Below are 27,699 nucleotides of genomic sequence, written 5' to 3'. Positions count from 1 at the left end.
AAAAAAGAGATGGGTCAACTAGGTTTTTTCATTTTTCCTTTAAGGAAAACTGTTTTAAGAATGTACTACTCAGATCATTCCTTTCCATAAAAGTTAAATATCTCTACATCCCATTTTAGATCATGCCTGCTCTACCAGCATTCTTTGTGAATAAAATCATTTCATAATTTGAACAATATCAACATCTCTGTGTATTTAACTAACCTCATTCATCAAAGCATTACTTAAGAATTTTGATAGTCTAATATCATTAAACTTTAATATTGTTATATTTGTGCAGGATCTTCTCCATACTGTCTTCAAGAATGGCAAGGTGACAAAAAGCTATTCATTTGATGAAGTAAGAAAAAATGCACAGCTGAATATCGAACTGGAAGCAACACCTCATTAAGCTTTGTTTTATGACTGGGTATGTGTGTGCGTGCCTGCGTGTGCGTGTGTGTGTGTTTACGTGCATGCACACACGTATACACCTGTGTGTGTGAGTATGTAATACATAATGTTTATTGTACAGATGTGTGGGGTTTCTTTGTGTTTTATGATACATTTCAGCCACATTATTTGTTGGTTTATGGACATACTGCCCTTTTCATTTTTTCTTTTTTCCAGTGTTTAGGTGATCTCAAATTAGGAAATGCTCTTAACCATGTAAAAGATAATTGCTAAAGTAAGCTTTTTAGGGCCCTTTGCCAATAGATAGTAATTCAATCTGGTATTGATCTTTTCACAAACAGAACCAAGAAACTTTTATATATAACTGAAGATCACATAAAACAGATTTGCATAAAATTATCATGATTGCTTTATGTTTATATTTAACTTGTATTTTTGTACAAACAAGATTGTGTAAGATATATTTAAAGTTTCAGTGATTTAACAGTCTTTCCAACTTTTCATGATTTTTATGAGCACAGACTTTCAAGAAAATACTTGAAAATAAATTACATTGCCTTTTGTCCATTAATCAGCAAATAAAACATGGCCTTAACAAAGCTGTTTGTTTTATTGTACAATTTGAAAATTATGTCAGGACATACCCAATAGAATTACTAAACCTCACTGCCCCTTGTAGAATATGTATTAATCATTCTACATTAAAGGAAATAATGGTTCTTACTGGAATGTCTAGGCACTGTACAGTGATTATACACGTTGGTCATTGTATTGTACCAGTGAAATGCCAAATTTGAAAGGCCTGTACTGCAATTTTATATGTCAGATAATGCCTGTGGCTCTAATATGCACCTCAAGATTTTAAGGAGATTTTTAGAGAGAATTTCTGCTTACACTCTAGAATATATACATAAATGTAAAATATTGACAGAAATGGAAGCAGTGTATTTTAAAGTAATTACACTTCTGAATTTATTTTTCCTATTCTATAGTTGATATGACTTAAATGAATTACTGGAATGGGTAGTGAGTGTACTTATTTTTAATGTTTTGATTCTGTTATATTTTTCATTTTTTTCAAAAATTAAATTGGATATTCAATTTTATGGACATCATTTATTAATTTTAAACTGAATCCCTCAATAAATAATGCTCAGGCAAGTTCTTAAATGAAGATAAATTATCCCAAATGAAAAGCATGATGACATGAGTTTGAATAATCTGAACCAGAAGCGGAAAGTTGGCTAAATTCGGTGTTCAACATCAACGTGTTCTAGAGTGATTAAACTGCTAGATTCTGAGTCAGTCATCGCATTGGACTAGAGACCAGGATGTTTTAGATGTCCTTTCTGTTCTATGGCAGAGATTGGCCAGCTGTGGCCTGCAGGCCAAATTCGGACTACTCTTTCTATAAATACATATCGTCTATGGCTGCTTTCTCACAAGAACAGCAGAACTTGAGTCATTGCAGTAGTGACCCTGTGACCCACAAAGCCTGAAATGTTTATTATCTGGCCCTTTACAGAAAAGTGTGTCAACCCTGTTGTAAGAAAAGGAGTGTGCCTTGAGACGGAGTTTTTCGCTCTTTTGTCTTTTCTCATTTAAGAACCTGATATTAGAAGACTATTTAGAAAAGCTTTAACAACATGACATTAAAAGTGAAATTTTAAAAATGGAAAAGCCATAAATCATTTGGCCTAAACAGTTACATGAGAAAATATTTTATCACTAGAGTAATTAGAAGCGAGTTATCTTTATTAAGCATCTTTTATATGCATTATTAAGAAGAATATGGGATTTTGCAGATGATTCTAAACACCTGTCTAATGAGAACAGTAGGCATCATTCACACTTCTAGTAAGAGTTTTCATCCTGTAATCCCTGGTAGAAAATAATTTTAAGCTGATTTATTATTTTTTAAATCTAAGTAAAGAGTAGGAGTATTAAGAACACACCTTTCTTCACAAAATATGCTAAGGGGCTTATAGAGAAGAAAAAGAAACTATTACCAATAACAACTTTGATAACCACCCATAATTTTGATTTTGCTGAAACACTGCAATTATACTGCAGATAACAGTCTTTATACACTGAATTTCAGCCGTTTCAGAGTATCTAGAGGAGTTTTATTTTAAAACTTTCAGTGAATGCTAAAATCTGTACATTTGTACATGGCCATAGATTGGGGGATGGAATGATTAACTCTGTTAGCTCTTAGCCACTTGGAATTGATGAATCCTGAATCTCCATCACGTAAGCACTTAGTATTTGGCCATCCCCATTCTGAGTAGAAACTGGGTGACATAGATATCAAATAGGACTCTGTTGTGTCACCCTTAAATTAGCCTGACTCTTGCAGACAAAAGCAAATGGCATGTGTGGGTTTGCTCAAGTCATTAGATTTGCAGTTTACAACAGTCAGTCCCCCTCAGTTCATAATATCCTGAAGTATTATTTGTATTTTAAATAGGAGATAGGAGTTCTGCGTTAAGACTCTTTATTTGTACTCTATACTTAAAGTAAAATGGTTTTAATGATTATCCCTTATTTCCTTTCTTGAAATAAATTGTCATGAAAAACATTTTATAATGAAATCCATCTTGGAAAACTAGAAAGAGAAAAATGGCAAGGTAATTATTGTTCTGTTTGCCATAATTTAGAATTCAAACTTAAACAAGTATTTTGTAGTTTTACATTCCTTTTTAACCCATCTAATGGAGAATGTCAGCTTTTCTCCCAAGTTGTATGTTAAATCAATCTAATATGTATTCAACATCAAAGATAAACATGTAATAAACATGGAAATAAAGTTTAGCTCTATTAGTGAAATGTTAAATTTGACTGTGTGCTTCAAATAATGGCATTTACAGAGTTACCTTTTTTAGGTATTCTTCCAGTTCAAAGAATTAGAGAATGAAAGAGGGAGAAACATCTAGGATGCCTTACTTTCTGCCTTGTGCACTCTATGGCAGTGCCTTTTACTAAGGACACTGGAGGAAGATCAGATTTGGGGGCAAAGAGCACAATTCCTCAGGTAAGATTTGAGATGCCTTTGAGACATTTAAATGTGGATTTTAGGTAGCTGGAGATACTGATTTGGATATGAATGTGATGTATAGATGGTCATTGGAGACTCAAGAGAGGATGCTTCTCTAGGCAGAGTATAGAGTATGGCATGGCAAACCACAGGCTATAGGCCAAATCCAACCCACCATCTGTTTTTGTAAATAAAGTTTTATTGGAACAGAGCCATGTCGATTAGTTAAACTATTGTTCATGGCTGCTTTCATGTCACAGTGGCAGAGTTGAGTGGTTGTGACAGACCTTATGGCCTGCAAAGCCTAGAATAATTTATTATATGGCCCTTTAAAGAAAAAAAAATGTGCGGATCTCTGCTATAAAGAAGAGAGGGCCCAGGGCAACACCATAGGCACTCTCAAAAGTTTTAAGTGGCAGATCAGCAGGCAAAGGAGACTGACAAGCAGTAGCTAAAGAAATGAAAGGAAAACCAGGAGGAGGAAAGTCATGGAAGCCCAGGGAAGGGCTTTTTTTTTTTTTGCACAGGTGTTGAATACTGCTGAGAAATCAAGTAGAGTGAGGGATTTGAAAGCATCTATTGGATTTGACCTCCTGGAAATAACTGGCAGCTTAGAGACATGCCCTTCCAGGTAGTAGAGGAGGTAGATGTCAGAAAGAAGCTACCCTTTGCACAGCTCCCAAATGTTGGAAGTGTGAAGGAGGAGAGAATGAGGCAACAGTGTGTCTCCCTTTCCCTTTTTAGGTACTGCTTTATCTCTGAGAAGGACCCAGGAAAAAGGGAGAAGTGGAAGACCAGAGAGTCAAAAGAATCAGCATGGTACTGGGTTCCAAAGAAAGTGGAGGAGGATGGGGTCCAAAGGATTGGCTTCCGATGGACAGAGTGCTTTTAATCTAGAAGAAAGGAGAGGCTAGTGCGTATGCAGGCTTTGGTTTTCTCTGAAATTTGAGACCAGGGCAGATGGTTGAAAATGCAAGTTTTAAAACAGTTATTGTGGAGAGTAAAGTGCCCAGAGGTGTTGGGTCCTCCACACCATTCTGTAGTTCCCCAACTAGTTGGTGATTGAGAACTTACACTGAAAATTTGCCTCTTGTGGTTTTATTTTTGTTGCCCTCCCTAGTAACACCCTGATGCCTAGGTACAGACGCGCAGAAAATAGAGATAACTTGGAGTTTTGCCAGATAAGTCTGACTAGAACAAAGGACAATAACTGAATAATTATTAAAATTGAGTTGTTGAAAAGGGTCCTACGGTACTTACACTGAATAGGTAAGGACGTCAAGGCAACACACAGTGTTGGGAAGACAGCAGACAGCCCAATGGACAGTCTGACGACAGCTCTGGTCTACTGGGAGTTGTTGAGCAAGCAGCTTGGGAAGGACAGAAAATGCTAGCCTGAGACCAGGATGCCTGGATTAGTGATCTGAGAAGAGCAAGTTCGTGGTGTAGTACGATCCAAGGCGTGACCTTGCAGTGGCTACATGAAGTTAAGGAAGATCACTGGAGGCAAAACAAGATCACAAAGCCTAAAAAGACAAGTGGGTTGGACGGGTGGACATTAAGATCATCCAGAGTCATAGTGGAGAGGAAAACTAAGTCAGGTGGCAGTGTGTTCAGTGAATGAAGGGAAGGGAGCAGGGGGCAGCAACAAGGAGGGGTGTGAGCCTCAAAGGGATCAGGCAGTGGAGACTGCTGACGCAGGCAAGCCTGCAAGAGGAGGAGCTCTGCCTCCTGGAAGGGTCCAAACATGCGTGGACGAGTAACAAACTGATCAAAAAGTGCTTTGTGTATTGCCAAAGGCTTGATGTCCTTTACCAGATGCTTAAGCACTATTTGTTGAGTTAATGAATAGACGGAAGGAAGGAATGATCTCGGTTTAAAATTTCTTGGTTTTGCTAGCTTGCTGCAGCATCCCCTTTCAACTGACATAGGGCCCAGTGTTCCAGCCTTTAAATACATTTTTGAATTTTTGTTTTTAATGTTTTAAGAGTCACATTTTCTTTTTTAAAGAAACCAAAGCATTCTGCGCCAGTTAAAATCGGTCACCTCTTATTCAGGTTATTCCCACCTCAAATTATTTTATTTTATTCAAAAGTTTCTCTAATTATTATTTATTCCCCCCAGAGACAACTCCATCTTAATTGGTTCACAGTTCTTCATTCCATTAAAACTTACTTATTTGTTATTCCAGCAAAGAGAAATATATTCTTGAATGGAATTTTAGACTCACTCCAATTACCAACTTCACCAAAATTTTTTTTAACTAACATGAAAATGGGTCCTTGGTAATCGAGAATTTTGCCTGCGTGCTCTCACGTGGGCTGACTGACCCCTCACCTTATTGGTATATACAGGACTCTTGGTGACTTAGTTGGTATATTCACAAGGGATCTTTTTACCACTTTTCAGGGCTCATACTGTTCTCTTGGCGAGTAGAATAAGCTGTCAATTGACTTTTCTACCAGTTTATAGCATAATCTTTGCAGAAAAATACAATTTTGGCTTACATTGATTTATGTTCATCCCAAAGAAGCATCTTTCTTTTGTTGGCAGCAAAATACTATTAAAAATATAGTTATCCTGACTTACTTTATTTTCTTATCTAATTATTATAATTGCCTACTGAGCTGTTACTTCTTTGAGGTAAACTAGGGAAGACGTTCTGCAGTTTTTATTATTAACATGGATGGATCAGCTGTTGGGCTGAGGAGCCCTCCTGATGGACTGACTACAAATTTAGTTCTTTTTAGCTCTTCCTAAGTAGCCTGAACTCTGAGCCTGGGAAAAAACAACTCTTAATCTTCACCCTCTCCCTTTCTAGTCCTTCCTCCTCAGCCAACAAACATGTTCCTGTTTCTCCAGTCCTTAAAAAAAAAGTCACTCCCTGATAGCACCAGCTTAGTTGCCCTTCTCCCTTTCATATCCAAACTCTGTGTACACTTCCTCTCCATTTACTGCCTCACTTGCTGTTCATCTCCCATCTGGTTCTCATCCCTCATTAAACAAAACAGACGCCTCTTGATTGTCAAACGAATATGTTTAGTTCTTATCTTACCGGAGGATCTCCCCTGCATTTGCCACTGTTAGTAATTCAGTCCTTGAAACTGCTTCATCTTGTGCTGGAACAGTTCAGGTGCCTTCTCTCTCTGGGGCTCTTCTTCACACACTTACCTTTTCAATTTTGGCGTGTCCTGCTTATCTCCTTATTTATCTCGGCTGATCTCAGCCACTCCTGCTCTCAGCAATCACCTGTTTATTCAAGCCTCCACGCATTTCTCTCTCTAGCCCAGACTTTTCTACCTGTGATGCATTTCCACCCAGATACCTACTCACATACGACGAGGCCAAACTTATATTCCTCCTGATTCTCTACCTCATTTGGGGGTTCAGCCAACCGCCCGAGCGAGAGTTCCCTCTCCATTACCCTGCACATGTCCTCAATTACACATTCCTATTGATTTACCTACTAAATAATGTTATAATCTGTCTTCTCTCCCACTCCCACTTTAGGCGCACAAATCTCTTCCTGAAGCAATACAAAACATATCTAACTAGATTTTACATCCTTAGCCGCCTCCCCCCGCTGCTGTGTACTGCCAAAAAAGTGTTCTAACAAAGTCGAATCATTTCAGTCCCCTGCTTAAAGCATTTGGTGTTGTCTTTAGCCCACGATAATGCTCAGAATCCAACCTAACCCACAAAACCCTCCCTGATCTGGCCCCTGCCACACACGCAGCCTCATGTCTTGCCCTGTTTTCCGTGCCAGCACCACCTACTTGCTCTGCCTACACACACTCCTGCACGTGCACACACATCACACCATTTCCCCACTCCTCTCCTTACTTACGCTGCATTTGACTAACTCATTTTAGGTGTTAGGTGGTAACACCCCCAAGAATCATGCAACAGCTCGCTCATCTGCCATCCCCACCCCACATGCCCTTCCTCTGGCCTCCATAGGTACTGAGTGTATTTCTAAAACAGCTCTTACAATCCATGGTTCTGGGTCCTGCATGAGGAATATAGAATGGTGTTTTATTCATCTGTATCTCCTGCATTCAGTACATTTAAATGTTTGTTGAATAAATGTCATTAAGATGAACACTTTTCCACAGTGTTTTGGTACCCTTTGTAGTACCCTGAACACTTTAATAAGTGTTGAAAAACAAACAAACAAAAAAAAACAAGTAGAACGTTTTACTAAGTTGTTTTTTTAAACACGGATAACTTTTTCAAAGCATGTTCACATATTACTGTCTTTTTGGAAAACCCTTAGAGTAAATTCATGAAGTGTTTGTTTCATCAAAATATAGGTTAGAAAACTAACATATAAAGAGGATAAATTATTTGCCTAAGATTTCCTTGTATGTACTTAAGTAGTTCATAACTTTCCTTGGACCTTAGACCTCTGAGACTGTGCTTACAGCTGTGGGCCTTCTTCAGAGAAAAACTCTTATTTGCAAATAAAACATTTTGCATATAACTTAAGGGGGTTGCTACACAGACTCCACCATGAGAACTCCTAGTTACGGGCAGACGTCGGAGATATTGCGGGTTCACTTACAGACCACCTCAAAAAAGCAAACGTCACAATAAAGCGAGTCTGGCTCGCTTTTGGCTTTCCCAGTGCCTATAAAAGTTATGTTCAGACTATACTGCAGTCAGTTAAGTGCGCAGTAGCATGTCTAAAAAGACAATGTACATACCTTAATTAAAAAATATTTTATTGCTAAATTCTAACCATCATCTGACCATGTAGGGTTGCCACAAACCTTCAATTTGTAAAAAAACAAGCACAGGAAAATAATGATGTATGCCTGTAATTGCAGAGCAGAGATTAAGGGTGCTCTCTACCAAATGCCCTTCCCTCTTTATTTGAACGTCTACTGGTGCTCTTAGAAATTTTAAGGTTTTAATCACCTTAAATTGTTTTTGTAACAAGGCAAAGTAAGTAAATGTGATTTCAATTCAACTCGCAAGGGGTTCTGCAGACTTCATTGATGCAGATTCCAAAATTGGTGGCTATTTTAAATGTCTCTTTTACAGATGGAGAAACAGAATCTTCTCTGTAAACCAAGCAACACCAAACTTCTGACAAAAGCTTTCTCTGTATTTTTATAACTAGACGATTCTGTTTCCAGAAATGTAAACAGACTAGGTAATTCTGACTGCCTTCCACTAAAAGCCAACAAAAACTAATGGGTAACTTTTTTTTTTTTGTATTGAACTAACAAACATCAGCAAGAAATGACTAGGTCAAAATCCAAGTGAAAATGGGATGTGGAATAGAGAAGCAAGTACGGAAGGTACTTTTGTCCCGGGGCATCTACCAAACCTGAGGAGTATGAGCTTCAGTTTCCAGGGCCCGACGGGACATGCGAACAGAAATCAAAGACCCTTTATAAAGCAGGTCCTGCAAAGGGCTACTTCCGGATGATGGTGAACCAGGAGTAAACCTTTACCCCAACACCACTAGGGCCCTGCAAGAAAAGTTGCTTTAGCTCTGGGCAGACCGAGTTAAGAAAAACCTCTGACAAACTGTCACTGCAAGCTAGCCCTTGCACCTAGTTGCAACCCAAATTCACACCCTGTACATGTTACAAAAGCCTCAAGCTGTAAATTTAGATTCAACTGGACTGGGGGAATTCCCTAAATGCTGGCCAGAATGCAGATCCTCTGAAAGGATACTGTTTCATCCTAAGCCTCAAAGGACTCCCAAAATAATATTCTAAGGAAAATGAGCAACTCAAAAAGTAATCACACAAGGAAACAGGACACCGTGAATGAGAGTGACCAAAAAAATCCAAAAGTTTCAGATACGGAAATTATGAGACATAAAATATGCATAATATTTTTGTTAATGAAATAGCTTGAAGCTACTTGGAATAGGAAATCTTTTTAATAACAGATTTGAAAAAGGGATTAATGGAATTTGTATAAATAAAAAATACAGAAACAGATTATCAGATTAGACAGCCATAGAGGGAACCAAAGGGAAGACAGGTCAGAAGGAATTATTCCGAACGCAACACAAAACAAATGGACGAAATCAAAAAGAAGGTAAGCAACATGGGAGAGGGGAAGGGCCTAAGGTATGTCTAATCAGAGCTCTAGAAGAAGAAGAAAGAAAATGGGGTAGAAGCTATATTTCAAGATCTGAGGGTTCAGGATTTACCTGAACTGACAGAAAGCAACAAGTGAAAGATTAAAGAAGCTCAGTGAATCCCAAGCAAGATACACTTTAAAAAGCCACACCCAGACATGTTATAGTGAAAGTGCAAATCAACAATAGTACACTAAGTGTCTTAAGAGCAGCCAGAGAAAAAGAGATTGTGGGAATTCCCTGGCAGTCCAGTGGTCAGGACTCTGTGCTCTCGTTGCTGAGGGCCCAGGTTCGATCCCTGGTCAGGGAGCTAAGATGCCACAGCCTGCAGTGGAAGCCAGGAGACAATGCGATGACCTAAGAGGAAATAATTACCAACGTAGAACCCTACTCCCATGAAATATAATTTTCAAGAATGAAGATACATTTTCAGATCACCAAACTCAAAGGCTGTCCCTAGCGTACCTTCACTAAAGAAAATTCTAAGAGATGGATGAAGAGCAATAGAAGTAGTAACTATATACGGGGCGACTAAACAAAATTGACTGTATGAAACAACGATGGTGTCTTATGGATTTAAATTAAATATTTAAAATCTATAGGCATAGCATAACTCAGGAGCAAGGTAAATGGAATTCAGTGTTCTACGGCACTTGAATCGTCAGAAGGTGGTTAAACTTATTGATCAATTTTAGACTTTGGTTAAGTATGTATATTGAATTAGTAGGAATAGGAACAAAGTATGTTACTTTCAAACTAACAGGAAAAGATCAAAATTTTTCAAAAGGTGGCCAAAAGTGAGAGAAAAGGTAACAAAAACAAGGGGGACAAAAACAGCAAAAGAATAATAATAGGATGCATGCTACATACATTCAATATATATAACATATGTCAATAGTACATAAACATATCCTACACAAACACAATCAGTTAAAAGAATGTTTTTTTTAATCCAACTATTTGCTGCTTACAAGAGACATGTCTAAAGTATAAGATGCCAAAAGGATGAAAATTTTTTTTTAATTAAACAGTTTACTGAAAATAATTGCTGCTATTTACCTTTAAATCAGAGGACTTGTTTGCTTGGGATTTCTGAACAAGGCGGGCTGAAACTACACATTACATCACTGGGCTCCCAAGCCGTGCCAACCAAGTGTGGCACAAGGAAGAGAGCCTCCCTGCTCTGGCTCAGAGCTGTATTTACCAAGCTTTGGGGATAATATGTACCTCTGGCAAAGAGCTGTCTCCCCTCAGATTATGCTGATGCCCGGGAAGCCACATTTAGGGATGTCAGTGGACGCTTTACTGCAGGAAAAGATGCATCTGAGAAATAGTGCCTCCTGTTTATTTTTGTCCTGAACCCTTTAGCTTCCCATGTTTGTATTTTTCAACTCTACTGTCTGTATCTTTGAGCAGTGTTTACATGCATTCCCCTTTGCATCAGTAGGTGGAGTAGGAGAGGGTAGGGTAAGAATTACCTGTGGGGCTTTTCTGAAACATACACTTACTCCTGAACATCTGATACGTTGCTGGATATGACAGGTACAAGTGTCTGTGTAGTTTGTTTCTTGTTTTGTTTTTGTTTGTTTCTAATTTTTTTTATTGGAGTATAATTGCTTTACAATGTTGTGTTCGTTTCTCCTGTACATGAAGTGAATCAGCTGTAAGTACACCTATATCCCCTCCCTTTTGGACCTCCCTCCCACCCCACCCCCATCGCATCCATCTAGGTCGCCACAGAGCACCAAACTGAGCTCCCTGTGCTGTACAGCAGGTCTGTGTAGTTTGGATAAACCACCAGAGAATTCGTAAACACCCATCATCTCTGGTTGAGACTCACTGCTCTATATAAACCACTACCCAAATATTGATGCAGAACTATAAGCGCTTTACAAACCTTATTACCTCCATCCTAAAACTTCACCAGCAGTGTCCTTTCTGCTTAGAGAACAAGGCATTGTGAAAGATGGCCAAGAATGGTTCTGTGAGGTTTATACAACTTGACAGCACCCTAGCCTGCCTGAGGAAACAAAGGTCACAGCATTTTTCCTACAGGGAGGAAAGAGGACAATGACTTCAAACCACCTCCATCTAGTAACAGCAAAACGTGTCCTTTCGCAAGTGAAACAAAAGTAAAAATAAACAAATGGGACCTAATCAAACTTAGAAGCCTTTGCACAGCAATGGAGACCGTAAACGAAACAACAAGACAACCTACAGAATGGGAGAAAATATTTGCAAATGATGCAACTGAAAAGGGCTTAATTTCCAAAATATACAAACAGCTCATACAGCTCAATAGCAGAAAACAAACAAACCAATTAAAAAATGGGCAGAAGACCGTAATTGACATTTCTCCAAAGAAGACATACAGGTGGCCAGTAGGCACATGAAAAGATGCTCAACATTACTAATTATCACAGGAATGCAAATCAAATCCACAATGAGGTATCACCTCACATCAGTCAGAATGGTCTACAAATCATCTGTCAATACAATGCTCATCAGAAAGTCTACAAAAAATAAGTGCTGGAGAGGGTGTAGAGAAAAGGGAACCCTCCTACAATGTTGGTGGGAATGTAAATTGGTGCAGCCACTGTGGAGAACAGTATGGAGGTTCCTTAAAAAACTAAAACTACAGCTACCATATGATCCAAAAATCCCACTCCTGGGCATATATTCACAGAAAACTCTAATTTGAAATGATACATGCACCCCAATGTTCATAACAGTACTATTTAAAATAGCCAAGACATGGAAGCAACCTAAATGTCTGTCAACAGATGAATGGACAAAAATGTTATGCGCACACACCCATATACACACACAGACACAATGGACTATTACTCAGCCAGAAAAAAACACTGAAAATGCCATTGGCAGCAACATGGATGGACCTAGAGATGATCATACTAAATGAAGTAAGTCAGAGAAAGACAAATATATGATATCACTTATATGTGGAATCTAAAACATGATACAAATGAACTTATTTACAAAAGAGAAATAGAGACATAGAAAACAAACTTGTTACCAAAGGGGAAAGGGGGTGGGGGAGGGATGAATTAGGAGTTTGGGATTAGCAGACACCAACTACTATATATAAAACAGGTAAACAACAAGATCCTGCCGTAGAGCACAGGGAACTATATATTCAGTACCTTGTAATAAACTATAATGGAAAAGAATCTGAAAAAGAGTAGATGACATATATAAAACAGAATCACTTTGCTGTACACCTGAAACTAACAACATTGTAAATCAACTATGCTTCAGTTTTTTTAAAATGTTCTTTCCTCTCCTCTTCACATATGATAACCTGGAAAAAATTAACCTCTAAAGAGGTTTCTAACAATAATTTCCATGTACAAAAGAGATCTAGGTCTATGCTATCTATGTTCTCCACAAGGGGCAAGTATTGCTGTTGTTACCAAGAAATGACAAAAAGCATTTCTGATAAACAGAATTACAAGTGCTGGCCTCGTCAGCAAGGACAGCGAGGTGCCCAGGACTCCTCTGGAAATGAGTTTTTCCAGCCGCTGGAGGTAGGTGAGGAGAGCTTTCTGCCACTGGGAGTCACTAGCCCATTGAAAAAAACAGGATCCCAGAGCTCACAAGCAACTTCATTTAGCATTGTGTACGTATGTGTACGTGTGTGTGTGCACGTGTGTGTGTATGTATATGCACAGAGAGGGAGAAATACCTCATTCCCTGTCAGCTAGTTTTGAAACTAGGAACAGAGAACAAAGTAATATATGTGCCACAAACAGTTAAAAAGCTATTTCAGTGCCATGCTATATCCAGGGACACATTAACTCTTAATAGGCAAAAAATATAACTCATTGGAATAAATAACTACTTTGGCAGGCCCTTATCTGTTTCCCCACTAGATGCTATGCTCTGTGCTGGCAGGCACAATGCCTGACCTTCTGGCCGCGCATGCCTGTCTCAGGCCTAAGTTGGGGCCTGACCCCCGGAAGACATTCACCAGGTACCTGCTGAGCGAATGGCGCTTCATAATCCTACAGCACTCACTTCTTCCTCCCTCCATCCCTCATGGTCCAGCCACATCTCACCCCTCCACCTGCCTCTCCTACTCCATGCCCCCAGGTCCTCGTTACCTGGAGCCAAATACTCATGCTTTTTAAGGCAAAAAGGTCAGTGGGAATGGGTCAACCATTCAAGGAGCCCTCATTCATCTGCATCTTGTGGGGAATTCCAGACTAGAATTTCCAGCTGCTTTATGCAAAAAACGGTCAAATGAGATCGTTCCCCAACAGACCCCCAGATTACTACAAATGGTACAAAGATCTCCGCAGGAATTCACTGGTCAGAAGGCCTGAACTCCCAGGGTAGTCAGAACTCCCTAAATAAAATCTCTGATCCTCCACACCATAATTTTTGCCTGTTTGTTTTTTTCTTTTTGACAACAACCTTCAGTAAGAAACACATTTCAGGGCTTCCCTGGTGGCGCTGTGGTTGAGAGTCCGCCTGCCGATGCAGGGGATGCGGGTTCGTGCCCCGGTCCGGGAGGATCCCACATGCCGCGGAGCGGCTGGGCCCGTGAGCCATGGCCGCTGAGCCTGCGCGTCCGGAGCCTGTGCTCCGCAATGGGAGAGGCCACAACGGTGAGAGGCCCGCGTACCACAAAAAAAAAAAAAAAGAAACACGTTTCATACTGCAACTCCGTCACGCACGTATACATATGTTACTGAAACCCTTACTTGGTGCAGTGCCCTCTGATACAGCCAAATCTGCTGTTTGGTTATATCCTACTCTACTGGGTTTCTGTAATGCTGGTTCTAGCCCACAGAATTGGGATCTTGAACCACTAATGGTCATGACCTGCAGTTGAAAACCACTGGCCTAAATGGACCCAGTACAGCATCACCCACCCCGGTCTTATATGCACAAGATCATAGCTCTCCAGGAAGCCCCACATCATGTGGGCTCCTAAGCCAAACTTAGGGGCCCCAACTATAACCAGATGAGCTTCAGGAATGTGGTGAGTAAACAAACTTTCTCACTGTGCCATTTCCTAGGTGAAGAAAGAAATGAAAACTTACGCTCGCTAACTCTATGTTATGCTAGGTACTCTATGTTATGCTAGGTACTTTGCGTGAATGGCCTTCCTTAACCCCCTCAGCAGCTCTCTGTGGTAGTCATCATCCCCACTTTGGAGGTGAAACAACTGACGAAAACAAAGAGAAAGTAACCAGCTAGTAAGGAACAGAGTGAGACTTCCAGCCAGGGCTGTGCGACTCCACAAGCCACCATGCTCACCTTCCTGACTGCACTACATCAGCCACGACGAAGAGTCCTTCCTTCTTTCCCTCACCCCTGTGCCTGTCCACGTGCAGCATCTCACTCCAGATCTGGCCTGCTATCATTCCTCCAGGAAGGCCCCTCCAAGAGCCACTCTCCGCCAAACTCTAGACGTACAACTGCCACTTTATTTTTCCACGAGGTTCTGCAGTGCTTGGTCAAGTGTGTGCAGTATGGGTGTGTGTGAATGCATGCGTGTCTACTGCTCTTCTGCTGCCAGAATCACACACCGGCTTTCCATCAAGCAGCGCCTGCAGGTCTCAGGGCTGTACGTCAGTCTCTATTACTTTTCTTCGGGTGCCTCATCTGACCCAGCTACTTGAGGATGACTAGCTAGGGCATTTCCATCTGTTTTTAGTTCCTTCTGACTCTGACCTAGGCTGTTCACTGAGGAGCCGGTCGGAGCTGGGAAGGGCTGTATCAACCTCATCAAAACAACTTCTCAGGCAGCTGACTGCCTGCAGATTTGGGACAAGGGATGAAAAATAAGAAATGTGCAGAGCTTTCCAAGTGGGGAAAGAAAGAGCAGGCAATCCAGAAGGTCCACCAACAATCCAGACAGCTACCTCCGCCAGCTCGGGCTGTGGGTGAAAAGAGGGCAAGGAACATAAAGAGGGAGGTGAGGGCACCCTAACAAATCTGCAACCAACCAACCCGTAAGAGCAAAACCATGAACAGAGCTAGAGGTGGGCTCTCCACCCTGACCTCTTCCTTAAGCTCTCAAAGGTTTTCCAGTGTACGTGGTACCGTGGGAAACTGGGAGCAACCTGTGTAGACTGCGCACTTGGAGATCCTGCACTCACACCCCGGTAAAGGGGGCTGAGCCTATTAGACACAGGACAGAGCCCTTTGATCGGAATATGTCCTTCCTCAGACTGGAATACTCAAAGCAATCTAACTGCCCAGGTGCCAATTCAGCACATATCCTGATCCAATCTCATTTTTGAAAACTTTTCTAAATTGACTGGTTTAAGAATATGCAGAGAGAGTACAGATATACAGAGATATATGGAATATACAGAATATTCAAAGAGATTATACTTAACACTTTCACTCTAAGAGACCCACATTAGGAGTGATAATTAGTACTTTGCAGAAAAACTGTCTTTCAGTGTATGAATTTACACATTTGCTTAAAGAAGCTCTAGCCCGAAAGAACAAATCAGGTCTTTCCAAATAATTTGAACTAGTATTTCTGTTTTGATTTAAGTAGACTAAAAAGAACTAGTTTCTCAGCCTATCTCTGTTTTTCAGAGTAATGTGAGAAAGATAGCATTCTATAGCATAGTCGATGACTTCTTTTTTGTTTCCACAGCTTATCACATATCTGAAGATTTATATGTTTGTGTTCAGAGCTAGCTCCTTTTCAAAAGTTTTTGACACTTAAATAACCCATATATCTATAAGCACATTTCTTAATGAGGAATAGTAGCATCTATTCCAAACAAATTTTTAGCATAATCAATGAGCTGCTTCCTATGATAGAATATCAGAATTGAGAAGGAATTCATTTTCACCCCATTCTAAATGAAACCCAAATTTCATTGTTTGTAATATATTTCATTACAGCTAAAAATAACAATGTTTAATATCATCAAATACCTATCTAGTCAGTGTGCAAATTTCCTCAATTGTCTTGTAATTCTTAAAAGTCTGTTGGAGGGAATTCCTTGGTTGTCCAGTGGTTAGGACTCTGCGCATCCACTGCAGGGGGCCTGGGTTCAAATTCTGGTCAGGGAACTAAGATCTCTCAAGCCACATAGCACAGGGGAGGAAAAAACAAAACAAAACAGTCTATTGGAAGCACATATGGAACATTCTTCAGGATAAATCCCATGCTAGGCCACAAAACAAGTCTTGATAAATTTAAGAATACTGAAATAATGTCAAGCATCTTTTCTGACCACAATGGTATGAAACTAGAAATCAATTACAAGAACAAAAGTAGAAAATTCACAAATATGTGGAGATTAAACAACACGCTACTGAACAACCAGTGGGTCAAAGAAGAAATCAAAAGAGAAACCAAAATATATTGTGAGACAAATGAAATTGAAATACAACATATCAAAACTTATAGGATGCAGCAAAAGCAGTTCTAAGAAGGAAGTTCATAGCGATAAATGCCTACATTAAGAAATGAGAAAGATTTCAAATAAAAAGAGAAAGAGAGACAATCGAAAAGAGTGATGAAACTAGGAGTTGGTTTTTGGACAAGATAAACAAAATAGACACACCTGTAGCCAAACTCACCAAGAAAAGAGAGAGGACTCATATAAATATCAGAAATGAAAGAGGAGACATTACAACTGATAACCACAGAAATACAAAGGATCATAAGAGACTACTACAAACAATTATATGCCAACAAATTGGACAACTTAGAAGAAATGGATAAATTCCTAAAAACATACAACCTACCAAAACTGAATCAGGAAGAAACAGAAATTCTGAACCAACTAATTACTAGTAAGAAGATTGATTTGGTGATCAAAAACCTCCCAACAAAAGAAGTCCAGGACCAGATGGCTTCACTGGTGAATTCTGCAAACATTTAAAGACAAATTAATACCAAACCTTCTCAAACTCTACCAAAAAATAGAGGAGGAGGGAACAATTCCAAACTCATTTTATGAGACCAGTATTACCTTGATACCAAAACCAGACAAGGATACTACAAGAAAAGAAAAGTATAGGCCAATATCCCTGATGAACACAGATGTAAAAATCCTCAACAAAATATTAGCAAACGAAACTCAACAATACATTAAAAAGATCATACACCATGATCAAGTGGGATTTATTCCAGGGATGCAAGGATGGTTCAACATCTCCAAATTAATCAGTGTGATACACTGCATTAACAAAATGAAAGATGAAAATCATATGATCATCTCAATAGATGCAGAAAAAGCATTCAACAACATCCTTTCATGATAAAAACTCTCATCAAATTTGGTATAGAAGGAACATATCTCAACATAATAAAGGCCATATATGACAAATCCATAGCTAGTATTATACACAATGGGAAAAAACTTAAAAGCTCTTCTGCTGTGATCAGGAACAAAATAAGGATGCCCACGCACCACTTTTACTCAGCATGGTACTGGAAATCCTAGCCAGAGCAATTAGGCAAGAAATAAAAGGCAACCAAATCAGAAAGGAAGCAGTAAAACTGTCACTATTTGCAGATGACATGATATTTTATATAGAAAACCCTAAAGACTCCATAAAAAAACTGTTAAAAATAATAAATTCATTAGAGTTGCAAGATACAAAACTCAATATACAAAAATCAGTATGTTTCTTTACACTAATAATGAACTATCAGAAAGGGAAAATAAGAAAACAATCCATTTACAATTGCATCACAAAGAATAAAATACCTAGCAATAAATTTAGCCAAGGAGGTGAAAAATCTATACTCTGAAAACTGTCAGACATTGATGAAAGAAATTGAGGAAGACACAAATAAATGGAAAGAACATCTGTGCTCATGGACTGGAAGAATCTGTATTATTAAAATAGTCATACTACCCAGTGATCTATAGATTCAATGCAATTCCTATCAAAATTCCAATGGCATTTTTTCATAGAAATAGAACAAACAACCCTAAAATTCAGATGGAACCTTGAAAGACTGAGTAGCCAAAGCAATGTTGAGAAAGAATAACAAAACTAGAGGCATCACACTGCTTGCCTTAAAACTATATTATAGGGGCTTCCCTGGTGGCGCAGTGGTTAAGAATCCGCCTGCCAATGCAGTGGACATGGGTTCGAGCCCTGGTCCGGGAAGATCCCACATGCTACGGAGCAACTAAGCCTGTGCACCACAACTACTGAGCCTGTGCTCTAGAGCCTGTGAGCCACAAATGCTGAAGCCTGCGCACATAGAGCCCATGCTCCGCAACAAGAGAAGCCACCGCGATGAGAAGCTCGCGCACCGCAACAAAGAGTAGCCCCTGCTCGCCACAACTAGAGAAAGCCGGTGCACAGCAACGAAGACCCAACACAGCCAAAAGTAAATAAATAAAATAAATAAATTTATAAAAAAATAAAGTGAGATTTATTTTTAAAAACTATATTATAAAGCTATAGTAATCAAAAAAGGACGGTATTGGCACAAAAAGAGACATATAGATCAGTGGAACAGAATAGAGAGCACGAATATAAACCCATGCATATATGGTAAATTAATTTATTACAAAGGAGCCAAGAACACTCACTGAGGAAAGGACATTCTCTTCAATAAGTGGTATTGAGAACACTGGACAGCCATGTGCAAAAGAATGAAACCGGGCTACTATCTTCCACCATACACAAAATCAACTAAAATGGATTAAAGACTTGAACATAAAGCCTGAAACCATAAAGCTCCTGGAAGAAAACATAAGCTCCCTGATGATGGTCTTAGAAATAATTTTTTGGATTTGACACCAAAAGCAAAGGCAACAAAAAGCAAAAAGGCTACAAAAGCAAAAATAAACAAGTGGGACTACATCAAACTAGAAAGTTGCTGCACAGCAAAGGAAACCATCAACAAAATAAAAAGACAATCTAAAGAATAGGAGAAAATATTTTCAAATCACATATCCTATAAGGGTTAATACCCCAACTATATAAAGAACTCATATAACTCAGTAGTAAACAAACAAACAAACCCCAAACAATCTGATTTTTAAAATGGCAGATGATCTGAATAGACATTTTCCCAGACATACAGAGGCTCAACAGGTGCATGAAAAGGTGCTCAACATCACTAATCAGGGAAATGCAAATCAAAACCACAATGAGATATCACCTCACACCTGTGAGAATGGCTATTATCAAAAAGATTAGAAATAATAAGTGTTGGTTAGGATGTGGAGAAAAGGGAACCCTGGTGCACTGTTGGTGGGAATGTAAATTGGTACAGCCACTATGGAAAACAATATGGAGGTTCCTTAAAAAACTAAAAATAGAACTACCATATGATCCAGCAATTCCACTCCTGGGTATATATCCAAAGAAAACAAAAACATTAATTTGAAAAGATATATGCACCCCACTGTTCACAGCATTATTTATAATTGCCAAGATATGGAAGCAACCTAAGTATACATCAACAGATGAATGGCTAAAGAAGATGTGATATCTCCCTCCCTCCCCCCCCACCCTCCCCCCACACACACAATGGAATATTACTCAGACATAAAAACGAATGAAATTTTGCCATTTACAACATGGATGGACCTGGAGTGTACAATGCTAGGTGAAATAAGTCAGACAGAGAAAGACAAATACTGTATGTCATTTCTTATGTGTGGAATCTAAAAAAATAAAACAAACGAATGTAACAAAACAGAAACAGACTCATACAGAACAAACTAGCGGTTACCAGCGGGGAGAGGAAAGGGGGGAGAGGCAAGATGGGGTAAGAGATTAAGAGGTACAAACTACTATGTATACAATAAATAAGCTACAAGGATATACTGTACAGCACAGGGAATATAGCCAATACTTTATAATAACTTTAAATGGACTATAGTCTATAAAAATACTGAATCACTGTGTTGTACCCTGCAACTAATATAATATTTTAAATCAACTATATTTCAAAAAAAGCAAAAATAAATATATAAAAATAAATAAAATGAATTATATGTGTTTATTTGCTCTTGTATTCAGTATAGTTTAATCTTTATTTCTGAAATGATTTTAAGTTTCCAATACTTGTCTGAGGTAGTTCTGTCACCTTTATTTTCATATATTCCTATTTTTCCAAATACTTCACGTATGAGTTTCTGTACCTTTGATTTATATTGTTCTTCCACGCTTCTATCATTTTATTTCATTTTAGCTTTTTTTTAATTTAGCTTATGGTTTTCATCTCTTTCGTGACCATGTCCTTCTTGTGTGCTTTCATCATCTGAAGGAACGTTATTCTGCTCCTTATATTTTTTCTTATAAGAACTTTGTATGGACATTGACCACAGTCTTTTCCAGTTGCTCCTATTTAAGTGAAATGAATTTTCCTTTTACTCTCACAAAGGGTGGCTGCCAATAATCATTTTTCTAGCCTCACAGCTCTAGAGCTCATTTTGTTCTTTTGGAATAAGGAATATGGCCTTAATACTTTCTAAATTATGCTCCTTAATACTTTCTAAACTATTTCTTACCCTCACCCATTTTTTCTGCATTCCCGCTTTCCTTTGTCCCTATTTTCCTTTTTCTGCTCAATTTTGATCCTACTCCCAGTACTTTTTCCTCAGTGTGAAAGAAAGCTTAGTAGGAGAAGAAAAAGAAGGTGCAGCAGTGATTTATGTAGCCCATAAAGCCTACTATACTTACTCTATGGCCCTTGAGAAACCAATTTGCTAACCTCTACTCTAGAGTAACTTTTTCTCTGGAGGGTTCCTCCACATTCCATATAGTCTAGGTGGTGCTGTCAGTCACAGTGCACCATCACAGCAATGAGATGGGACCCAAGCAGGGTTAATAAATGGAGTCTTCCATAGAATTAATAAGCAGACATTAGAAGAGAGGTCTTTCTTTTAGGGTACTTGGCTATGGGTTTGTGAATCTCAGGCCGCTTGTGGACACTGCTTTCAGCCACATGGAGGAAGCCTATGTCCAAGGAGAGAAAAGAAGGCTCAGATTATGAAGGAAGTTGGGGTGATTCGAATTCTCTGAATCAAGCTGACACAGCTGCATCCCTGGACTTTCCAGTTCCATGAGCCGATAAATTCACTTTTCTGCTTGAGCTCATTTGAGGTAGACTCTGATACTGCAACCCCAAAAGCCCCAGGCTAACACAGTTGCATGCATGAAAACACATGTACATGGCCACTTAAAGGATTTTTCTCAAATTATTCACTCCTCTTGTTCTTCTTGGGGTTTTTTTGTTTTGTTTTTAGCTGGAAGAGGATTAAAGACAAAAAAGCTTAACAAGGGATGAAGGAGAAATTACTTTGTGAGCAATAGAATTCCTTAGCTAAGATTTTGTAAATTATTTGTTTTAAAAGTATGCAATAGGGACTTCCCTGGTGGTGCAGTGGTTAAGGCTCTGCCTGCCAATGCAGTGGACACAGGTTCAATCCCTGGTCCAGGAAGATCCCACATGCCACGGAGCAACTAAGCCCATGTGCCACAGCTACTGAGCCTGAGCCCTAGAGCCCACAAGCCACAGCTACTGAGCCCACATGCCACAACTACTGAAGCCCATGCATCTAGAGCCCATGCTCTGCAACAAGAGAAGCCACCACAATGAGAAGTCTGCCCACCACAATGAGGAGTAGCCCCTGCTCGCTGAAACTAGAGAAAGCCCACACGCAGCAACAAAGACCCAACACAGCCAAAAATAAATAATATATTTTTTTTTAAGTATGCAATAGGGCTTCCCTGGTGGCGCAGTGGTTGAGAGTCCGCCTGCCGATGCAGAGGACGCGGGTTCATGCCCTGGTCCGAGAAGATCCCACATGCCGCGGAGCGGCTGGGCCCGTGAGCCATGGCCGCTGAGCCTGCGCGTCCGGAGCCTGTGCTCCACAACGGGAGAGGCCACAACAGTGAGAGGCCCGCGTACAGCAAAAAAAAAAAAGTATGCAATAAATAAGTTCAACTTATGGTTTATAACTAAAATGAAGGGAATTAATTGGGTTAGTGAGAACAACTAACAGCACAAGGGCCAGTGCTGACACAGTTTGAATTTAAAAATATAAAAGACTATTTTGTGGAATGGAGCCTATCAGAATCATCAGTGGAGTTTTTAAAGAACAGATTTTGAAAGGCTATGCCAAGGAGCTACTGCAGTAACCCTGATAAATAGAAAAGTTTGAGAATGACTGATCTAATATGGGCACCTTAATCTTTTAAAAATTATGTATATTTTATATTTTGCTTACTTTAGGGGTTTTTTTTTAATGATAAAGTTTCAAATTCCTTAGTTCTGTCATCTCTAAATATACATTCATACCACTACCAGGTGGTTTCACCAATGCTACATAACAAGTTTTCAGCTGATTACACGTGGAGGTAATAAAGATTTGGGTAAATTTTGTAGATTTTTATACCAAGGTCAGGTCCCAAACAAAAATTAACAATCACTAGGGCATCAGAAAGGCACCGAGCGAACGTGGAAGATTCGTTAAGAGGTTTTATGATACTATCAGAGCAACAGTCTCTTTATCTTGAATAAGAGAGTGAACCAAAATCTGACCCAGATAAATAATTTAAGAATGGCTTTAACTAGCTCCTGATGTGATTCTCCGGATACTAAAATCATTCGTGTGTAAGCATGACAGATGCGAAGCCCTTGGGCTCTTGAAAGCAACCTCTCTTCTCTCTTCATTAGAGTGGCTGAAAAGACCACCAGATGCTCTCTTAGACACTACAGCGACAAGAAGCCCAGGATGGCTGCAAACTCACCCTGCAAACCCCAAGGATGAAATAACGCTCAGTGGTTCCATGGAAAGGACCCAACTGGCCATCAGTGCCACCAAGTGGGAGTCTCTGAGCCACATCCACGAGGGAGGGCCCATTCAGTTCTGTTGGTAAGTGCACTGTAATCTGTCCACACAGAGTTCTGTTGTTCTACTTCACGCCAGAAGAGAAATGTGTGAAAAAGAGGGCCAGCCAGGAAGATACAAACCCCTATTATTTTCTTTTGTGGTTTTTTTTCACAAAAGAACTCATTTCTGTACCTTTTTTCTTAAAGTCTCTGAAATCAAAGGGAGCTAGCTCTTGATACGGATGAGGGAGGGGATCAAAAGGATGCCAGTCATCCTGTGTTTTGCTTAATTTGTTCCAAAACAGTGAATGCACTTCTCCCAGGTTTGATCTTCTAAGAACTGAATTTGGCCATTTCCCAGACAGCTCTGGAAGTTGGCTAACAATCATAACTTGGGTCACAGGTTGGAAATCATTCTTTTATTTGGAAATAATTCTTTGAATAACCCTCCTGGCTTTCCCACACATCCTGTCCCCAACCACTTCCTATAAGCTCAGGGTGACTTGCAGCAAAAGTTTTTCATTTACTTCTGCTGTTAACCCAGCCTAGAAAGAGGAACTCCTGCCAGGCCCTTTATAGTAGCAGCAGCAGCAGTAGTTACTAGCAACAACAACAACAACAAAAATTGACAAATACTATCACCTTTGATTTCACTGCAGTTGCATGAGGGAAGGTAAGTACTATGATCTTTTTTTAAAATTAAATTTATTTATTTTATTTATTTATTTTTGGCTGCACTGGGTCTTCATTGCTGTGTGCGGGCTTTCTCTAGTTGCCCCAAGTGGGGGTTACTCTTCTCTTGCAGAGCACGGGCTCTAGGTGCTCGGGCTTCAGTAGTTGTGGCACATGGGCTCAGCAGTTGTGGCTCATGGGCTCTAGAGTGCAGGCTCAGTAGTTGTGGCTCACGGGCTTTGTTGCTCCATGGCATGTGGGATCTTCCCGGACCAGGGCTCAAACCTGTGTCCCCTGCATTGGCAGGTGGATTCTTAACCACTGCGCCACCAGGGAAGCCCCCAGTACTATGATCTTCTGAGATTCAGAAAAGTGAAGCTAGACAGGAAGAAAGCAGGCCCTTTAAATTCAAGTCTTTTAGCTGTAACTCAGTTCAAGGATGTGGACCCTGATGTTCAAAGAGGTTATATCACCTACCCAAGTTACCTCAACTAATTAGTCACAGACCCTGAAGTTGACTGGTTAAATAACTAGTAGAACCAGAGAAAACTACCTCTCAAATGTTACGAGGAGTCTGAACCTGCGTAGCTGGTGTTGCTTCCAAGGGCTTCCCATGGGAGATGCTATGGCTTCATTCTGTCACACTCTAGAGAGCTCACTGGTGACAGAAGGGGAAACGGATTTTAAATTGACATAAGAAAGAGATATCTAATATACTTGAAAAGTGGAGAGATGGTCATGCCCAGCCTAAAAATATAGGCCGTTCAAGGAGACCCAAGCCACCTCTGGGCTCGGAAAACATCTCAGGTCCCTTCCAGGCCCAAGGTTTCTGAGTCCCTGGAAAAGCGGGGAGGAAGAAGAGAGGCTTTGAAAGCAGACGTCATGATTCAGTGAGAATGATGGCTGCATTTTTACTCTGCATGGTGAATAAAGAACAGATATTCCCTAATTTTCTGAGATCCAGGTAGGGCGATGAAGGAGAATGGAGTAAGAATTAATGCAATGAGAGCTGGAGACTCAAAAGAATGAGGGCAACAAGCAAGTAGGGAGGAGAAGAAAAAACAGGAACGCGTAAAATTTCCTCAGAGGGAACCATTTGAAAGGACACTGCATCTCAAACCCGATAATACCTGACAAACTCAACTTCAGGTATATTCCAGAGAAATAAAAAAAGGTATCACCTAGTTGAAAAAATTCAAAAACCTATTTTTAGTCCACTTCTTCATTCCTTCCATACAGAAATATTTAACCACGTATTGTGATTGCTGTTATCGGCTGGCAGAATTGTGTCCTCCAAAAAGATATGTTGAAATCCTAACTCCTAGTACCTCAGCGTGAGACCTTACTTGGAAATAAGGTCTTTACAAGGGTAATCAAGTTAAAATGAGGTCATTAGGGTGGGCCTAATCCAATATGACCAGTGTCTTTATAAAAAGGGAAATGTGGGCATAGAGACAGAGACACACAGGGAGAATGCCACATGAAAATGAAGGCAGAGAAGACAGAACGCCAAGGACTGCTGGCAAGCCACGAGCAGCTAGGAGAGGGGTGTGAGACAGCTTCTCCTTCAAAGCCCTCACAGGAGCCAACCCTGCAGACACCCTGATCTTGGACTTCTAGCCTCCAGCACTATGAAACTGTAAATTTCCATTGTTCAAGCCACCCAGTTCCTGGTACTTTTGTTATGGCCTCCCTAGCAGACTAACAGAACTGGCTCTTCTGAGTTTCACCTTTCCTGGACACACACTTTCCAGTAAAGGTCTGGAGTGCTCTGAAATTATGAAGCTCAAAAGCAAGTTAGAGCAGGAACTAATCATAGAGGTCACTGAGTACAACTCTTGTTTCACAACAAGAAAATCAAAATCCAGGAAGGGTGAGTGACTTGCCCATGTTTTCACAGTGGCAGAACCATGACTAAAGCCCAGGCATCCTGAATTTTTTTTAATAGATTTTGTTTACTTATTTATTTTTTGGCTGCGTTGGGTCTTCGTTGTTGTGCGCAGGCTTTCTCTAGTTGCGGCGAGCGGGGGCTACTCTTCGTTGCAGTGCGAGGGCTTCTCATTGCCGTGGCTTCTCTTGTTGCAGAGCACAGGATCTAGGCACGCAGACTTCAGTAGTTGTGGCACGTGGGCTTCAGTAGTTGTGGCTCGCGGGCTCTAGAGCGCAGGCTCAGTAGTTGTGGTGCACAGACTTAGCTGCTCTACGACACGTAGAATCTTCCTGGACCAGGGCTCAAACCCGTGTCCCGTGCGTTGGCAGGCAGATTCTTAACCACTGCGCCACCAGGGATGCCCCAATGTCATCATTTTGATTTTATAAATAAGAAACAGGCTCAGAGAAGTTAGGTGTCTTGTCCAAGGTCACACAGCTAGGAAGTGGCAGAGTTAGGCTTTGAACCCAGCTGATATCCAGGTTGGCTCTTTCCACTACTTTGTATTTATACCGGGGTGTGCACGTCACTGCCTGCATGTGGGTTGTGACATTTGCTATTTTTTGGCTGTAATTGATTTCATCAGTGTAATTGCATGACTTTTACTTTATGACATCTTTATCCAACCCTCCATCCCTTACGGCCATGTCTGGCTTTTTTTATAAATTGTGGCAAAATATTCATAACCTAAAACTTACCATTTAACCATTTTAAGTGCACAGTTCTCTGGCATTAAGGGCATTCTCATTATTGTACAACCATTCACTGCTATCCATCTCCAGAACGTTTTCATCACCCCTGAAAAAATACAGGATGTTTCCCGCATTGCTGTGTCATCCTTGCACACGGGCCACACTACTTGTCTCTGTATTATTCCATGTGCTGCCCAAGTGAGCACAGCGGGCGTGCGACTCAGCCGCTGGTTTTCTAATTCTTGGCTCCTCTCCAATTTTTCTTTCTTCTTTTTCTTTCTGTGACCTGCTGCCTGCTGCTCAGTAATGAAACGGACTGTCCTATTCATACATGTGCCTGTTCAGAGTCCCGAGCCAGACGAAGGAGAAAGCAATGTGATTGTCTGTAAAATGGCCTGGCTTGGACCCTGCCTCACCAATCCCCAGGAGCAAACAAGGAACGAGGAAAAGATTTGCAAACTGCCTAATTCAAATCTGAATCAGTTAGTGACTCTGATTTGCTCTACTTTGGGATCACTGGGGTGAGACTCCGAGCGCTGCCCAGTGCTAGGCTGGAGGAAGAGATGGGGTTCATCAGGTCTGTGCCCCCCTTGATTCACAGGTAAGACCAGTGAGGATCCAACAGGCAGGACTCGGGACCCTACCCAGAGCTCCCTCCACCTTGACATCTGCGGGCAAGTCTCACCCAATACCCTCCCTTTTCCTCTTAAGTCTATTTGAAAGCCTTTCTCTCCCTAAAAGCCTCAAGCCCCATCAGCTTCTCACACAGGCCATTGACCCCTCTGCCCCACAGGCCCAGTACTAGGGTGCTACGAGAAGACCTTAAAAAAAATGGCACTGTCGTGGATGTTGTGTTTTCCTAACTAGATCTCCACGTCAGGACAACAGGGTTGTTTCCCCAGCTACTGGGAACATCGTTGACTAAAGCCCTCAGCTGCTGGCTCTCTCTGGACAGCCCCCTCCCAGGGCAGATGGCAGCCTGCCTCCAGCGACCGGCACCCCAAACCGGACAGCATGAGGACCATCCTTGCTCCGAGCTCTCTATGCGGCTGCTGAGTC

General features: G+C 40.5%; 1 protein-coding gene and 1 pseudogene across 2 annotated transcripts in view; one reads left to right on the top strand and one right to left on the bottom strand.

Annotated features, from left to right (window-relative positions):
• Positions 1 to 3,229, top strand: part of NAMPT (nicotinamide phosphoribosyltransferase) — a 37,057-nt gene extending 33,828 nt beyond the window's left edge. For both annotated transcript variants that reach the window (XM_060157274.1, XM_060157275.1), the window contains one exon: positions 281 to 3,229. In XM_060157274.1, coding sequence (XP_060013257.1) covers positions 281 to 391 — 111 coding nt within the window. In that variant the 3' untranslated portion in view covers positions 392 to 3,229. The remainder of the gene's footprint in view (positions 1 to 280) is intronic.
• Positions 3,230 to 26,750: 23,521 nt separating this feature from the next.
• LOC132525027 (U6 spliceosomal RNA) lies at positions 26,751 to 26,846 on the bottom strand (annotated as a pseudogene).
• Positions 26,847 to 27,699: the final 853 nt, after the last annotated feature.

The sequence above is a fragment of the Lagenorhynchus albirostris genome, chromosome 8, assembly GCF_949774975.1.
Source record: "Lagenorhynchus albirostris chromosome 8, mLagAlb1.1, whole genome shotgun sequence".
NCBI lineage: Eukaryota > Metazoa > Chordata > Mammalia > Artiodactyla > Delphinidae > Lagenorhynchus > Lagenorhynchus albirostris.
Note: the sequence above shows the minus strand (reverse complement) of the source record. Positions and strands in the feature narration are given on the sequence as shown.